A 15,986-nucleotide genomic window follows, 5' to 3' on the forward strand; every position below is an offset into this window, starting at 1 on the left:
AACACCCCTTAGTAATATAAATTGTTAGCAAACTAGTAGTTGAAGGGAACTTGCTTGACCTATGAAAATAGTTGTATTAGAAACCTGTAGTGCCTGGGTTTTGGCTCAGTGGTTCCACCACCTGCCTTGCAAGCACAAGGACCTGAGTTCGATCCCTGGTACCAAAACCAAAAAACAAACAAACAAAAAAAGAAACCTGTAGTAAAGCTGGGCAGGGTGCATCACAGGCAGTCTGAACTACATAGTGAGATCCTGTCTCCAAAAGAAGGAAAAAAGAAAAAGAAACCTATATCATATGTCATTCTTAGTGAAACAGATAAGAAGGCCTGTTATCATCATTGTATCAGAGGTCCTCCTAGACAGTGCATTAAAACAAAAAGAAATTAGTTATAAAATGGGAAGTTAAAGATAATTTTTCCTCCTATGGTTTATAATATGATTGAAGAATTATCCAGAATTATTACTGAATTCATTATAGTGGTATATTATTATTGAATATAATTTTTTATTCAGTGTAAGGTGGAATTAAGAATTAATATCAGTGCTTCCTAAAGTTTTGTAAAAAAAAAAATAGATTGAAGGGAATACTCTATGAGGCTAGTATTATCCCAAATATCAAAACTGAAATAAGGGAAAAGAAAAAAATGTGAGAAAATGAAAAGATGGAAATAAAGTGTTTGTAAGTGGGAGGGGGGGAGGGGGGTGAAGGGAGGGCAGGGACAAGGGGGAAAAATGAGAACCAAGACCTGTCATGTAGAGGTACAAGACCCCCAACAATGAATGTAACTGTACTGAATCCCTAAAATGTACCAATAAGCTAAAAAAAAAAAAAAAAAAAGCCAAAATAGACACCACAACAAAGAAACTTAGACCAGTATTCCTTAAGATTATAGATTAAAGTACTATCAAATCAGATTCAGCAACATGTTAAAAAAAAAAAAAGAATGATACAGCATGACCAAGGGAGATTTATTCAAGGAATGAAAGATTGGTTCAGCACTTGAAAATCAATTAATGTAAATACACAGCATCACTAGGATAAAATACAAAAACACATGTTCATATCAGACACAGCAAAAGTATTTTTCTTAAAATCTAACATCCTTTCATGATAAACTGGGAATTGAATGGAACTTTGTCAACCTTGTAAAGGCATCACAAAAACACCTAACATGGGGGGAGGGGCAGGGATTTAGCTTAGCTCAGTGGTTCTGCTACCTGCCTCGTAATCTCGAGGTCCTGAATTAGATCCCCGCTACCAAAACAAAAACCAAAAACAAAAGCAGCTAACATCACCTTTACTGATTAAAATCTGGCATTGGTGTAGGCAAAGACTTCATGAACAAAATCCTGATCATACAGAAATCAACAAAAAGTCAACAAGTGGGATCTTATCTTATTAAAAAGCTTCTACACAGCAAAAGAAACCACGAACAGAGTGAAGAAGTGGTTGTTTCAAACCCACTGTGTGGGAAAAAAACTTTGCGATCTGTCCTCAGACAGAAGACTAATAAGTAGAATATATAAAGAACTCAAAAAAATCAGACCTCCTAAATTTAAAGACCCAATTAAAAATGGGCATCTGAAATTAATAGACATTTCTCAGATGAAGAAATAGAATCAGCAAATAAATATATGAAAAAATGTTCATCATCATTGTTCATTTAAGTGATGCATATTAAAACAGTGCTGAGATTCCATCTCCAGGAATAATCAACTGTTAGCAAGAAATCAACTGATAATGAATGCTGGGGTGGCTGTGGAGAAAAATGAACCCTTCTCCACTGCTGCTGGGAATGTAGATTGATGAAACCAGTGTGGAAATCAGAGTGAGGATTCCTCAGAAAACTAAAACTGGAGGTTCCATTTGATCAGCTATTCCCTACTTGTTATCTTCCCCAAAGAATTAAAGCATCAAACTGCAGAAATATATGCACACCCATGTTTTTGTTTTTGTTTTTCTTGGTACCAGGGATCAAACTCAGGTCCTTGCACTTGCGAGGCAGCCACCAGAACCACTGAGCTAAATCCCCGGCCCTTCACACCCATGTTTATAGCGGCACAGTTCGTTATAGCTAAATCTTGGAAACAGCGCAAATGCTCATCAACCGAGAAATGGATAAAGATGTGGGATTTTTTTTTTTTTAAATACAGTAGAGTACCACTCTGCCATAAGAATGATGGGGTTGAGACATTCATAGCTAAATGGATGCACTTTGAGACCAGATTGAACTTGGGTCCTTGCACTTGCAAGGCAGACCACCGAACTGCTGAGCTAAATCCCCGGCCCGAACACATATGTTTAAAATACCGTATTTTTTTCTCTGATACAAGAAACCGAAAGTAGAAAGAAGGAGTGATATGTACAATAAACATTGGGAACTGAGAAGAAAATGTTCAGATGAGAGGGGGAACAAGAAAGGGGGAGGGGGAAAGAAGGCACGAGAAAAAAAGAGAAAATCAAAGGGAAAAAACGGAAACAAGCTGGGCATGGTGGCGCACTCTTTATAATCCCAGCACTCGGGAGGCTGAGGCAGGAGAATTGCTGTGAGTTCGAGACCAGCCTGGGCTATACAGTGAGTTCCAGGGCAGTCTGAACTACATAGCGAGACCCTGTCTCAAAAAACCAAAGAGGGGAAAAAATGTAAACAAAGCGTTTGTACATAAAGGAAGTGGGAAGGAATGGGGAAAAAAGAAGCAGGATATATCATACACTGGGCCAGCGATTTAGCTCAGTGGTGCTGCTGCCTTCCTCACAAGCTAGAAAAGGAACAAACAGGTTCAAAGACTAAATGGAGGGTCTGATGCTCAAGATAGGAATCAGCCACAACACAATAGAGACAGCAATGAAGAAAGCAAAGACAACCGTGAGACTGACGGCAAGAAAAAGCCATCCAGAGAAGAGAGAGAGAGACTAAAATATCTCTGAAGGAGTCCACAGTGGATAAGTAGATTGATATACAGTACCTGGATTATAAAGAACATTTGAGAAGTTTGTAGTAGTTTTCCTTTGAAATATTTAGACTGTGAAAGTTTTAAATTTTTATAAGCATAGGTTTTGATGTTTAAAACTTGAGGGGAAAATATCCTTTTACCTTCATTTAAAAGTTATTAAACATTATTGCTAATTGTACTTGTGCAGTACTAACAGCTATATTGCACAGTAAATGTGGGGTGAAGTCCACTTAGAAAATGTTAAACTGCTTTTACACACATGGTTGTAGCATATTTTCAGTAAGTGTGTGTATGTTAATATATAATTGGTAGAACAAAGTTACATTTTCAAAACTGCTACTTGTATAAATACTTCCCCTTTTCTCAGATTCTGTGGGTTTTGTGCATAGTTTTTACAAATCTTGGATTTATCAGACTGTTGTTTCACTGTGGGTTTTGTAGAAGTCGAGTTTGATCCTTGGTATACACATACACACACACACACACAACAACAAACAAACTGTGAAGATATATCATGTATTGGTACAAATTCCATCTGATGAAGTATCATTATGTATATCTAAAGTTACTAATATTTTGCTTAAAAATGTTTCAAGTCTGAATGCTTTCCCCTTAAACTCTGCGACAAGAAAATTATATCCACTTGCATTACTTATATTCAACATCAGAGGTTCTATTCAGGGCCATTAGGTTAATTTGGGGATGGGAGTTATGGGGGAGAAAGAAAAGAGAGAGAGGGAGGAAGCATGAACACAGGAGGACTACAGATGAGAAAGGAAATAAGTAAAACTATTTAACTAATTTTTTTTTTTTTTTTTGAGAAAAGTCCTTGCTATATAGTTGAGGCTGCCCTTGAACTCACTTATGTAGCCCAGGCTGACCTCGAACTTGTGATTTTCTTTTTTCTTTTGGTACCAGGGATTGAACTCAGGTCCTTTGTGGTTGCAAGGCAGGCCACCGAACCGCTGAGCTAAATCCCCGGCCCTAGAATGATGCTTCTCGAACTTGTGATTTTCTTGTTTCAGCCTCCCCAGGGATTGTAGGCATACACCACCATGCCTGGCTACTTAGCTATTTTTGGGGATGAGGCTCATATAAAAAAATTCCAAGGGAATCCACTAAAAACTTATTTGAAACAATGAATGAGCTCAGCAAAATATAGGATATAAGAGCAATATATAAGAATCTGTTGGGCCACACCTGGGAGACTGAGACAGGATTCCTTCGAGTTCAAGATCTGACTGAGCTACACAGTGAGTTCAAGGCTAGCCTGAACTGCATATTGAGACCCTGTCTCAAAGAAAAAAAAAATTTCGTTGTATTTCTGTGCACTTCTGATGAAAAATCTGAAATTTAAAACAGTTCTACTTACAATAAAATTAAATAACGTATTTATGAATAAGTTTAACAAAATAAGTTCAGGAATTATGCTGTTAAAACTTTAGAACACTTTTTTTCCCCTTTGTTTTAGAACACTTTTAAAAGAAATTAAAGAGCCAACTATTTGGGAGGCTGAGGCAAGAGATTGCTAAGTTTGAGGCCAGCCTGGGCAATTTAGTGAGACTGTATCTCAAAATAAAATTTAAAAGGTCTGGAGATACAGCTTAGTGATGCAACACTTGACTGACATGTGCCAGGCCTTGGGTTCAATCCTTAGTACTGGGGAGAAAGAGTCGTAATTAAAGGAGATCTAGATAATTGGGAAGACATTGTATGTTCATGGATCAGAAGACTTAGTACTATTATGAGGCATTACTTTGGAGATCTGAAGAGTTAGTTGGTGCAGTGCCTTTCAGTATCCCAGCTGGATTCTTTGTAGAAATTTACAAGCTGATCCTGAAATGTATATGGAAATTCTAGAGATCTAGAATAGTCACAATTCTCAAAAAAGGAACAAAGGGGAAAAACTCAGGCTTCTTGCTTTCAAAATTGACTGCAAAACAGCACTAATCAAGACAGTGTGGCTCTGGCATAAGATTACACATACAAATCAGGTCAGTGGAATTGAACTGAAAACCCAGAAATAAAACTTACATCAGCTGTTGATTGAATGAACAAAATGTGATTTTTCTCTTACTCATCCATGAAAAAGAAGAAAGTAAATGTACTGAATGAACCTTGAAAACAATACTAACGTGAACAAAGCCAGTTAGAAAAGACAGTGTATTATATGGTTCAGTTTACATGAATGTCCTGCATGGGTCATCTACAGAGATAAAAGTAGATTAGTAGCTGTTTAGGGCTGATGAGCTAAGGAGTTGGAGGGTGATAAAGGATCCAGGATTGCTTTCTGGGGTCATAAAAATTCTGTAAAATTGATTGTGATTATGTACATATCTGCAAATAAGCTAAAAAGATCATTCAATTGTACACTTTAGGTGAATTGTTTGGTAAGTCAATTATATATCACTAATGACACTGCAAAAAGTTTGTGAAGTTGGTGAAAGTGAAAACTGGATTGAAAATAAAAATTAAAAATGGGTGCTTTGAAAAGTTCAATGCAAATGGTAAACTTTACGGCTGGGGGGAGATTGTTAAATTAGGGTCAGGTATGTAGCTCAGTGATGCGACACCTGGCAAGTGCAAGGTCCTGAGTTCAATCCCTGCTATCAAAAAATAAATAAATAAAAATAAAATAAAATAACTTGCCAAAAATTAAAGCACTGTGTCCAGTTGGCTTCACTGGTAAATAGTCCAAGTATTTTCTGGAGAAAATTATACCAGTTCTCTACCATCTCTCTCAGAAGATAGACAAAGAATACTTACTCATTCTGTTGAGGTCAGTATGATCCTATGTTCAGAAATCAGTAGATCCAACCAGCAATGTATGAAAATAGATACACTTGCAGCCCAGGGACACTTGACTCAGGTATGTAGCACTGTGTCATGCTGAAGATGAAAAGTCTTGCAGTCATGTTAGTAGATGCAGAAAAATCACTGGCCAGAATTCATCACCTGCTCCAGAATAAAAACTCAGGAAATGAAGAATAGAATAGCATTTTCTCAACCTTATAAAGAAAATCTATAGAAAACCTATAACAACATCTTTCTTAATGATGAGCGATTTGAAGCTTTCCTAGAAAGAGCACAAATATCTACTCACTGCCAGTTTTCAACATAGTGCTAGCAAATGCAATAAGTGAAGAAATGGGTATGAAAGGTTAAGGATTGGAAAGGAAGAATAAAATTGTCTTTGTTTACAGATGTCATTTTTTCTATGTAGAAAATCTTAAGAATTGAAAAACTCCTTTAGCTAATCAAGTATAGCAAGGTCAATTTATAAAATCAGTTGCTTTCTTATATAATAGTAATGAACAAATGGAATTTGAAACTAAAACTATAATTACCATTTACATTAGCATTGAAATTGGAAGAAAACCTAGCTGATTTTGGATATGGCAATATGACTTGGGCCTTAAAAATCTAAAGATTATAAAATATAGTCAGAACTTATGTACAGAACTAAACTTTTAAAACTGCTGCTAAATTCTGTGAAGTTTCAGTTATCTAAAATAAGCATTCACAAATATGAGTATAATGTTTCAGATTGCAGGGTACTATGTAATGTACTGTTTGTAAGATATTCTAATATTAGTGATATTTTGACTTTTACAGTTATAATCCGTTAAAATGACTCCACTTTAACACCTACTGATGTAGATTAATAAAGAAGAATGGTGGGGAAATGGTGCATGTAATATTTTTGCAAGTATTGAGAGTTCGGTATATTTTGAAAAATAATTAATGTTTGGGTGCCATGAAATGGGTTTTCTCAGTGTCCGTTGCCAGCAATGGTCAAGCCTGGTAATACTGGCACAGAGCATTAACCATACACCTTATTAACTGTGAAATGAATAGCTTTGAGATAAAAATTTTTGAGAAACAAAATATCACCTCTGTTAAAATTGTGTTACTTTCAGTGTTAACATTTTGAAATCTGATTTCTTCACTAGCTTATTATCCTGATAAAGTGAACCCCTCATTATTGAAAAGTCTTTCACTTTTTTCCAGAGGATCTGAAAAGGCAAAATGCAGTGCTACAAGCTGCGCAAGATGATTTGGGACACCTTCGAACACAGCTGTGGGAAGCACAAGCAGAAATGGAGAATATTAAGGCTATTGCCACAGTCTCTGAAAATACCAAACAAGAAGCCATAGATGAAGTGAAAAGGCAGTGGAGGGAGGAAGTTGCTTCACTTCAGGCTGTTATGAAAGGTAAAGAAAAGGAAAGATCAGTTTTATGACTTTCTAAGATAACCAGGTTTTGATAATTCAGAACAGTTTTAGATGATCTTAAAGAATATCCTGAGTTTATAGCTGGGCATGGTGGTACACATCTGTAATTTCAGGTACTCAAGAGGCTGAGGCAGGAGGATGGTAAGCTTGAGGCCAGTGTAGGCAACTTGACAAGACCTTGTCTCAAAATAAAAAGGGCTGAAAAAAAAAAATGCTGGGGATGTAGCTCAGTGGTAGAGTGCTTGCTTAGCATGTGCAAAGCCCTGTATTTGCTTGAGTTCATTTGTGGCTTTATGTACTGTTGTCTTCAAAATGTGCTGCCAGGTAAAAGGGCATTGTAAATGGGTGTATCACCTGTATCTTAATTGAATAATGAAGAGTTGACAGTGAGATTGTTATAGATGATATTATTTAAGGAGGGCTATAGAGCAGCATGTGGTGGTTTATACCTGATTCTGGCACGTGGGAGGCTGAGGCAGGAGAATTGATGGGCTACACAGTTCAAGGCCAGTCCAGCCTACATATTGAGGCAGGCAGCGGAACCATTGAGCTAAATCCCAGGCCCATGGACTACATATTGAGATCCCCCTTGCCCCCAGCTCAAAAAAAAAAAAAAAAAGAGGACTAGAATTAATTATAAGGTTTAAAGCAGGGCTTCAAGGTGGATTTTCTTACAGGAGTCAGGCATATATTGTTAATGAGTAAAGCTGTGTGGGCACAGGGAATGTGCTAAAGTGGAGAGGGCTGCCATTTAAAGGATAATTGCTCTAGCCAATTGCACTTCCAATCTGTTGTTGCCATATTGTCTAGAGTTTTAAGGAAAATTTGTATTTATATGTGAAATCACTGCAGCAGATGGAGTAGAATGGTCTGAGGGTTAGAATAGGCTTTATGGGCTGCTGGCTTATAACCTTTGGTCTGAAGCAAGTACAGTGGACTCTTGACTTATGAACTCAGTCAGTTCCCGAGGGCTGGTTGTAATTCAAGTTGATTGTAAGTCAGTACAGCTGAGCTCTGGATGTTTCCCTGGTTACATGCTATAGATAACAAGAGGCAGATGAATCTTCCATTAACCTAATTAACCTAAGTAGTATGTCAGGCTGGTCGTAACTTGAGGGTCCACTGTATAGTATAGTCTTGACCTCCTTTTGGGCACTACAGCTTAATTATTTTCCACATTTATGAGAAGATGATGACCAAATGGAGTAAGCTGCTCCATGACTCTTTAGTATCCTAGAATTAGTTAATATTATAAATGTGAAATAATGATGGACTCCCCATCTTTGTGTTTGTATGTTACTTTTTTGTCCCAGAGCTCTTTGTGAGAAGGCAAGTAAAGCTAGCCATATTTCTGAGTCTGTATTTATCACCTAAGAATTATTCTAGGCCTCATGTAACAAATCTGACTATACTATAGTGGTTTGCTCAAATAGGAGTTCATTTTTCACAGCTGTATGTAATCCAGGGCTGGTTGTACTGGTTCCTTGATGTTATCAGTGTCCCAAGCTTCTGAAGTCTCTCTTCTTTCACCCTTAGCATATGTTTTTCAATTGCATCTTTGCCTCATGGCTGAAAAGTAGCTGCTCCTCCTCTAGGCTGAATCAGGAAAGCAAAAGTTTTCTAGAAATCTCCATTATATACCTTATCCACACTCCTTTATCAAGTGTGTGGTCACCCATAGCCACAAGGAAACTAGAAAATGTATTTTTTTATTTTTTTATGTTGCTAACAAACCCAGAACCTTGTCCATTTTTTGACTGGGTCATTAATTTTATGTGGGTTAATGTATTAGTCCTCTGTCTGGGGAGTAGGTGGCAAATTTTTTTTCCCATTCTCTAGGTTGTTTCTTGTCTACTAATTGATTCTTTTGCTTTACAGGAGCTTTTTAGTCTGATATAATTTGATTTATTGATTCTTGCTGTTATTTCTTGTGCAGTTGAGATTCTGTTTGGAAAATTCCTACACCTTTGTCTTCAAGTGTTTTACCTATTTTATCTTCCAGTGAGTTTAATATTTCTGTTTTTTTTTTTTTTTGGTGCCAGAGATCAATTAATGTTTGTTCCATTTTTATTTTAATTTAGTATATGTTGAGAAATAAGGGTTTAGTTTCAATCTTTTGCAAACAGATAAGCAGTTTTACCAGCACCACTTGTTGAATAGGCTGTCTTTTCTCCAACATATGCTTTTGGCCCCTTTGTCAAAGATACAATAGCTGCATGTGTCAGGAGAAGTATCTGTATGCTCATTTCTCTTTTATTGATACACATACAATATCTCCAATACCATGCTGTTTTTATCACTATTGCTTGTAGTATAAAGTCAGGTATTGTTATGCCTCCTGCTTTGCTCTTGTTGCTTGGAATTGCTTTTGTTATTCTTGGACTCTTTGAGCTCTGGATGAATTTTAGGATTGTTTTCTCTAGATCTGTTAAGTGTGCTGTTGGTGTTTGATTGGGAATGCATTAAATCTGTATAACAGTTTTAGAAGTATGGCCATTTTGACAATATTAGTTCTGCCTATCCAGGAGCAGGAGACATTTTCTAATGTCTTCTTTGATCTCCTTTTTCAGAGTACTGTAGTTCTTTGTAGAAGGCTTTTACTTCCTTGGTTGGGTTAATTCCTAGGTGCAGTGAGTCCCTGACTTTCAAACAAATTCTATTCTGGGAGAATATTTATAAGTGAGATTTGTCTCTGAGTCCAACACAGTGAGTCTTACACACCTTTGACACAAGTGTACAATGTAAAGCATAAAAAAACCGAGCTGGGGATTTGGCTCAGTGGTTCCGCCACCTACCTCACAAGCACAAGGGCCTGAGTTTGAACTCTTGTACCACAAAAAAACCCAAATGAGGGGTCCTTTTGTATATGTGAAAGTTCTCAACTCAAATGGTCACAAGTCAGGGACTTAACTATATTTCATTTTTCTGGCAGCTACTGTGAATAGTATTTACATAATTTCCTTCTCATCCAGTTCATTATTGGTATATGTAAATGCTAATGGTTTTTTCATGTTGGTCTTGTATCCTGGTACATTGGTGAAGTTGATTATTAATTCTAAGAGTTTGGGTCTTTTATGTAGAGTCTCTTATCATCTGCAAATAATGATAAATGAGTTCTTCTTTTCATTCATGTATGTATGTATCTCTCCTTCCCATTTCCCTTTCCTTTCCTTACTCCTCTCTCCGCCCTTTATCTCTTCCCCTCTCCTTCTCTTGTCTAATTGCTCTGGCTAATGTTTCAAATACTATGTTAAATAGAAGAAATAATGGACATCTTTGTTTTATTCCTGTTTTTAGGGGCAGTGCTTGTAGTTTCTCCCTATTTAGTATGATTCTGGTATTGGTTTATCATACATAGCTTCCTTTTTTTTTTTTTTTTTGGACCTTTTCTTGGGGGGACCTTGCACATATGAGGCAGACAGCAGAACCACTGAGCTAAATCCCTGGCCCTATACATAGCTTTTATCATATTCTGGTATGATTCTTCTATACCTGTTTTCCTCAAAGATTTTATCATTAAGCAGTGTTGGATTTTGTTGAAAGCCTTTTTTTCAACTATTTATATGATTCTATGGTTTATAACCTTGCTTCTGTTTTATGTAATGTATTACATTTATTGTCTTAGGGATGTTGAACCATCCTAGCATCTCTGGGATGAAACTTACTTGATCATGATGTATCATCTTTTAGATAATGTGCTACATTCTGTTTGCTAATATCTTGTTGAGGGTTTTTGCATCTATGTTCATTGAAGAGATTGGCCTTTAGTTTTCTTTTTCAATTGGGTAATTATCCAGTTTTGGGATCAGGGTGACTCTAGCTTCTGTAAATGAGTTTGGGAGTGCTCCATCCCTTTCAGTTTCTCCTGAGAGCTTGAGGAGTATTGGTGATATAATATCCTTTATTGCTTTTGTAGAATTCAGCAGTGAATCCATCAGGTTCTGGGCTTTTTATATTTCGTAGATTCTTTATGATTGTGTCAGTGTCATTGCTTGTGTTTGGGTTGTTGAGCATATTAATGTCTTCTTGGGTTAGTTTTGGTAGTTTGTATTGTGTCTAGGAATCTATTTTTTCAACATTTGCTAATTTGTTGGAATATAATTTTTCGAAGTAGTTACTATCTTCTGGATTTCCACAGTATTTATTGTCATTTCACCTTTTCACTTCTAATTGCATGGATGTTGAGTCTTTTTTCTCTGTCTTGGTAAGTCTGACTTTGGGTTTATCTATTTTATTATTTCAAAGAACCAGATCTTTGATATGTTAATTTTTTTAGCCTCAATTTCATTAAATTTTTTTTTTTTTGGTACCAGGGATTGAACTCAGGTCCTTGCGCTTGCGAGGCAGGCCACCGAACTGCTGAGCTAAATCCCCGGCCCTCAATTTCATTAATTTCCACTCTCATCTTTATAATTTCCTTTCTTAATTTTGGTTTGGGGCTGGTTTGTTGTTTCTCAAGTATCTTAATGTATCTTGTATAGTTACTTACTAGAGCTTTTTGTTTTCCAAATGTGAGCATTGATTATGATGAATTTTCCTCTTAGAATTGCTTCCATAGTATCCCAGAGGTTTGGTTGAGTTCTACCATCATGTCATTAATTTCCGGAAATTTTAAAATATTTTCTTTGGTTCCTTCTGTGAGCCATTGGTTGTTAGGAGTATGTTGTTAATTTTCCTAGAGCTTTTGCCTTTTTTGAAATTTCTTCTGTTGTTGATTTGTATTTTAATTGCACAGTAATTAATAGTTTATATGGGATAATTTCAATTCTTTTTACTTAAGTAGGCTTTGTGGACTAGAATGTGATCTACATATTATGGAAAAAGGACCATGTGTGGCTAAAAAGGCATATTTTGTTGTAGAGGGGTGCAACATTGTATATATTAAGTCCATATGTTTAAGAGTGTGGTTCAGCTTTGATATTTCTATATTGGTTTTTTGTTTAGTTGATCTATCTCTTTGTGAAAGTACGGTGTTAAAATCCCCTACAGTGATTGTGTTCATGTTTATTTAATCATTTAATTTCAGCAGTTTCTGTTTTTTTTTTTGAAAATAGGTGCTTCAGTATTGGGTGCATATGTGTTTATCAGTGTTAACTCTTATTTTTTGGACTATTCCCTGAACTAGTATATAGTGACCTTCTTTGTCTCTTCTAATTAGTTGCAACTTGAAGTCTACTGTGTGTGATACTAGAATTGCTACCCTTGCTTGTATTTGGGGTCTGGATGCATGAAATGTTGTTTTCCATCCTTTAATTTTTAGTCTATGAATATCTTTTTGAATTAGGTGAATTTCTTGAAAGCAACAGACTGTTAGACTCTGGTTTTTGTTTGTATGTATGTATGAATGTATGTATGTATTTATTTATTTTTGTATCAGGGACTACAATTTCATTAATTTCCACTCTCATCTTTATAATTTCCTTTCTTAATTTTGGTTTGGGGCTGGTTTGTTGTTTCTCAAGTATCTTAATGTATCTTGTATAGTTACTTACTAGAGCTTTTTGTTTTCCAAATGTGAGCATTGATTATGATGAATTTTCCTCTTAGAATTGCTTCCATAGTATCCCAGAGGTTTGGTTGAGTTCTACCATCATGTCATTAATTTCCGGAAATTTTAAAATATTTTCTTTGGTTCCTTCTGTGAGCCATTGGTTGTTAGGAGTATGTTGTTAATTTTCCTAGAGCTTTTGCCTTTTTTGAAATTTCTTCTGTTGTTGATTTGTATTTTAATTGCACAGTAATTAATAGTTTATATGGGATAATTTCAATTCTTTTTACTTAAGTAGGCTTTGTGGACTAGAATGTGATCTACATATTATGGAAAAAGGACCATGTGTGGCTAAAAAGGCATATTTTGTTGTAGAGGGGTGCAACATTGTATATATTAAGTCCATATGTTTAAGAGTGTGGTTCAGCTTTGATATTTCTATATTGGTTTTTTGTTTAGTTGATCTATCTCTTTGTGAAAGTACGGTGTTAAAATCCCCTACAGTGATTGTGTTCATGTTTATTTAATCATTTAATTTCAGCAGTTTCTGTTTTTTTTTTTGAAAATAGGTGCTTCAGTATTGGGTGCATATGTGTTTATCAGTGTTAACTCTTATTTTTTGGACTATTCCCTGAACTAGTATATAGTGACCTTCTTTGTCTCTTCTAATTAGTTGCAACTTGAAGTCTACTGTGTGTGATACTAGAATTGCTACCCTTGCTTGTATTTGGGGTCTGGATGCATGAAATGTTGTTTTCCATCCTTTAATTTTTAGTCTATGAATATCTTTTTGAATTAGGTGAATTTCTTGAAAGCAACAGACTGTTAGACTCTGGTTTTTGTTTGTATGTATGTATGAATGTATGTATGTATTTATTTATTTTTGTATCAGGGACTGAACTCAGTACCTTGTGCTGACTAGGCATGCATGGTGCCACTGAGCTATATCCCTGACAAGATTCTGGTTTTTAATGTAGTCTTCCAGTCTGTATCTTTTAATTAGAGAATTGAGGTTGTTAATGTTGAGAGATATTACTGAGATGTGGTAGTTATTTACTATTACTGTCTTCTGTTGATAAATCCTTTGTTTTACTTTTCCTGTTTTTTGTTGCTGTTTGTACATCGACCTCACTTGTTTCCTCTGTGTTTCTGTTTTTCCATAAAGTTCATTGGTACATTTTAGGTATACAATACAGTTACATTCGTCATTGGGATCTTGTACCTTTACATGGTGTATCTTGGTGCTTATTTTTTCCCCATTCCCCTGCCCTCCCATCACCCCTTCCACTGTTCCCTATTTACAAAGACTTTTTTTCCATTTTTTCCTTTTCTTATATTTTTCTCTTTTCCCTTCTTTCCTTTCCCCTACCTCTCCCACTTTAGAGCTTTTCTTCCTATCTCACATTATCAATTATACTTTTCGATTCTTATTTATACTTTTTCATACTAATCAGTTTATCTTTATATGTGATTTTTTGGTTTTCTCTGGCTACTTTAAAAATTCTGTTTGGTTTTTTTGGCTGGATGTCTGATAATTTAATAAAGATATGACTTGGTGAGCTTCTTTTTTGTCGTATTTGTTCAGTGTTCTGTAAGCATTGCTTACTTGTATTTCAGATTCTTCCTGTATTTGAGAAATTTACTTCTATGATTTCTGTAAACATGTTAGCAAGTCCATCTGTGCTATCTTCTAGTTTTTTCTGTAACTACAATTATCTTTAAATTGGTCTGCTTATTTTCATTTAGTAGCTGCTGGATAATCTCCTGTTCCTTATTTTGTCTTTGGCTTCTTTGAGTTTTTTTATCATAATTCACTTATGCAATTTATGAATTCTATACAGGTTTTTATTTCGGGTGTTCCTGTCTGACATCTTTTTGAGGATTCCATATTCTTGTTGAATATATCTTTCAAATTTTGAACTGTTTTGGTTAGCTCATACAGCTTTTTACCTATTCCATAGAATGCACTCTGGCATATTGAATGAAATTATTGAGAATTTTTTGTTCTTTTTCTCTTTGAGCTCATCTGTTTTCTTCATCCCTTCTATGAACTTTTCTATAGATTTCTGCTACCTGGTATTTGTTTCCTTCTCCCTTTGTGACCCTTAGCTCTGTTTGGGATGTTGGCAGAATTCGGGGCTCTTCTGTTTTTTTGCATCCCTATGCTCTTATGTGTAGCTGTTTTGTGTGTGTGTGTGTGTGTGTGTGTGTGTGTGTGTGTACTTGTATAACACACCCCCCCTTTTTTGAGAAGTAATGCAGGTTGAAGAATAGAGAAGAGTTTGTAGATTATATGAAGATTTATAGCCTGATGTTTTCTCCCTGTGAATAATTTTCAGCTTTGTATGTGAAGTGCTAGTATTTATTCTTTTTGTTCTTTAAGTGTCTTGGACTCTGCTCCTATTTTTTTTCTGAAAGAATTAGTTCTGGTTATAACAGTATCAACAAATTCTATTTTATAACACTTCTTTTTTTATTAATTAATTTTATTGTTACATTTAAAGTATACAGTGTAGTGGCATTCATCATTGGAAATTTGGCCGGGGATTTAGCTCAGTGATTCTGCCACCTGCCTTGACAGCGCAAAGACCTGAGTTCAATCCCCGGTACCCCCCCAAAAAAAAATCATTGGAAATTTGCATCTTTACATAATCCGACTTGATTCTTAATTTTTCCGCCATTCACCTCCCCTCCCTCTAATCCCTCCACCCCTCCCTAACTACAAAGACTTTGTTTCCATTTTTTCTTTTTCTCATGTTAATTCCATTCCCATATTTCTTTTCCCCTACCCCTCCCATTTCCCCTTCCACTTTGCACCTTTTCTTCCTATTACAAATTATCTATATTATACCTTTTAGTCCTTATTTACACTTTCAGTTTCTCACATGGGAGAAACTATTCAGTATTTACACATTTGTATTCTATTTATTTCACTTAAGAGTATCGCCTCAAGGTCAACACTCAAAAATCAATAGCCTTCTTGTACACAAATAACAAACTCATTGAGAGAGAAATTAGGGAAACAATTCCTTTCACAATAGCATCCAAAAAAATGAAATATCTAGGAATCAATCTAATGAAAGAAGCAAAAGACCTCTACAGTGAAAACTGCAGCATTATGAAAAAAGAGATCAAAGAGGATATAAGAATGGAAAGATATCCTCTGTTCCTGAGTAGGAAGAATCAGCATAGTGAAAATGGCCATACTACCAAAACTACTATACAGATTCAGTGCAATTCCGATTGAAATTCCAACACTATATTTCACAGAACTAGAAAAAAGAATCCAAAAATTCATTTGGAACCA

General features: G+C 35.7%; 1 protein-coding gene across 1 annotated transcript in view; it reads left to right on the forward strand.

The window, feature by feature from the left end:
• The window catches only part of Rabep1 (rabaptin, RAB GTPase binding effector protein 1), a 94,695-nt gene that overhangs the window by 7,675 nt on the left and 71,034 nt on the right, over positions 1-15,986 (forward strand). Inside the window, exon 2 of the mRNA XM_010605823.2 lies at positions 6,967-7,170. Within this exon, the coding sequence (XP_010604125.1) occupies positions 7,056-7,170 (115 nt within the window). The 5' untranslated portion in view covers positions 6,967-7,055. The remainder of the gene's footprint in view (positions 1-6,966; positions 7,171-15,986) is intronic.

This window comes from Fukomys damarensis, unplaced genomic scaffold (genome assembly GCF_012274545.1).
Source record: "Fukomys damarensis isolate Sample0158 unplaced genomic scaffold, DMR_v1.0_HiC HiC_scaffold_13, whole genome shotgun sequence".
In the NCBI taxonomy this organism is placed as follows: Eukaryota; Metazoa; Chordata; class Mammalia; order Rodentia; family Bathyergidae; genus Fukomys; species Fukomys damarensis.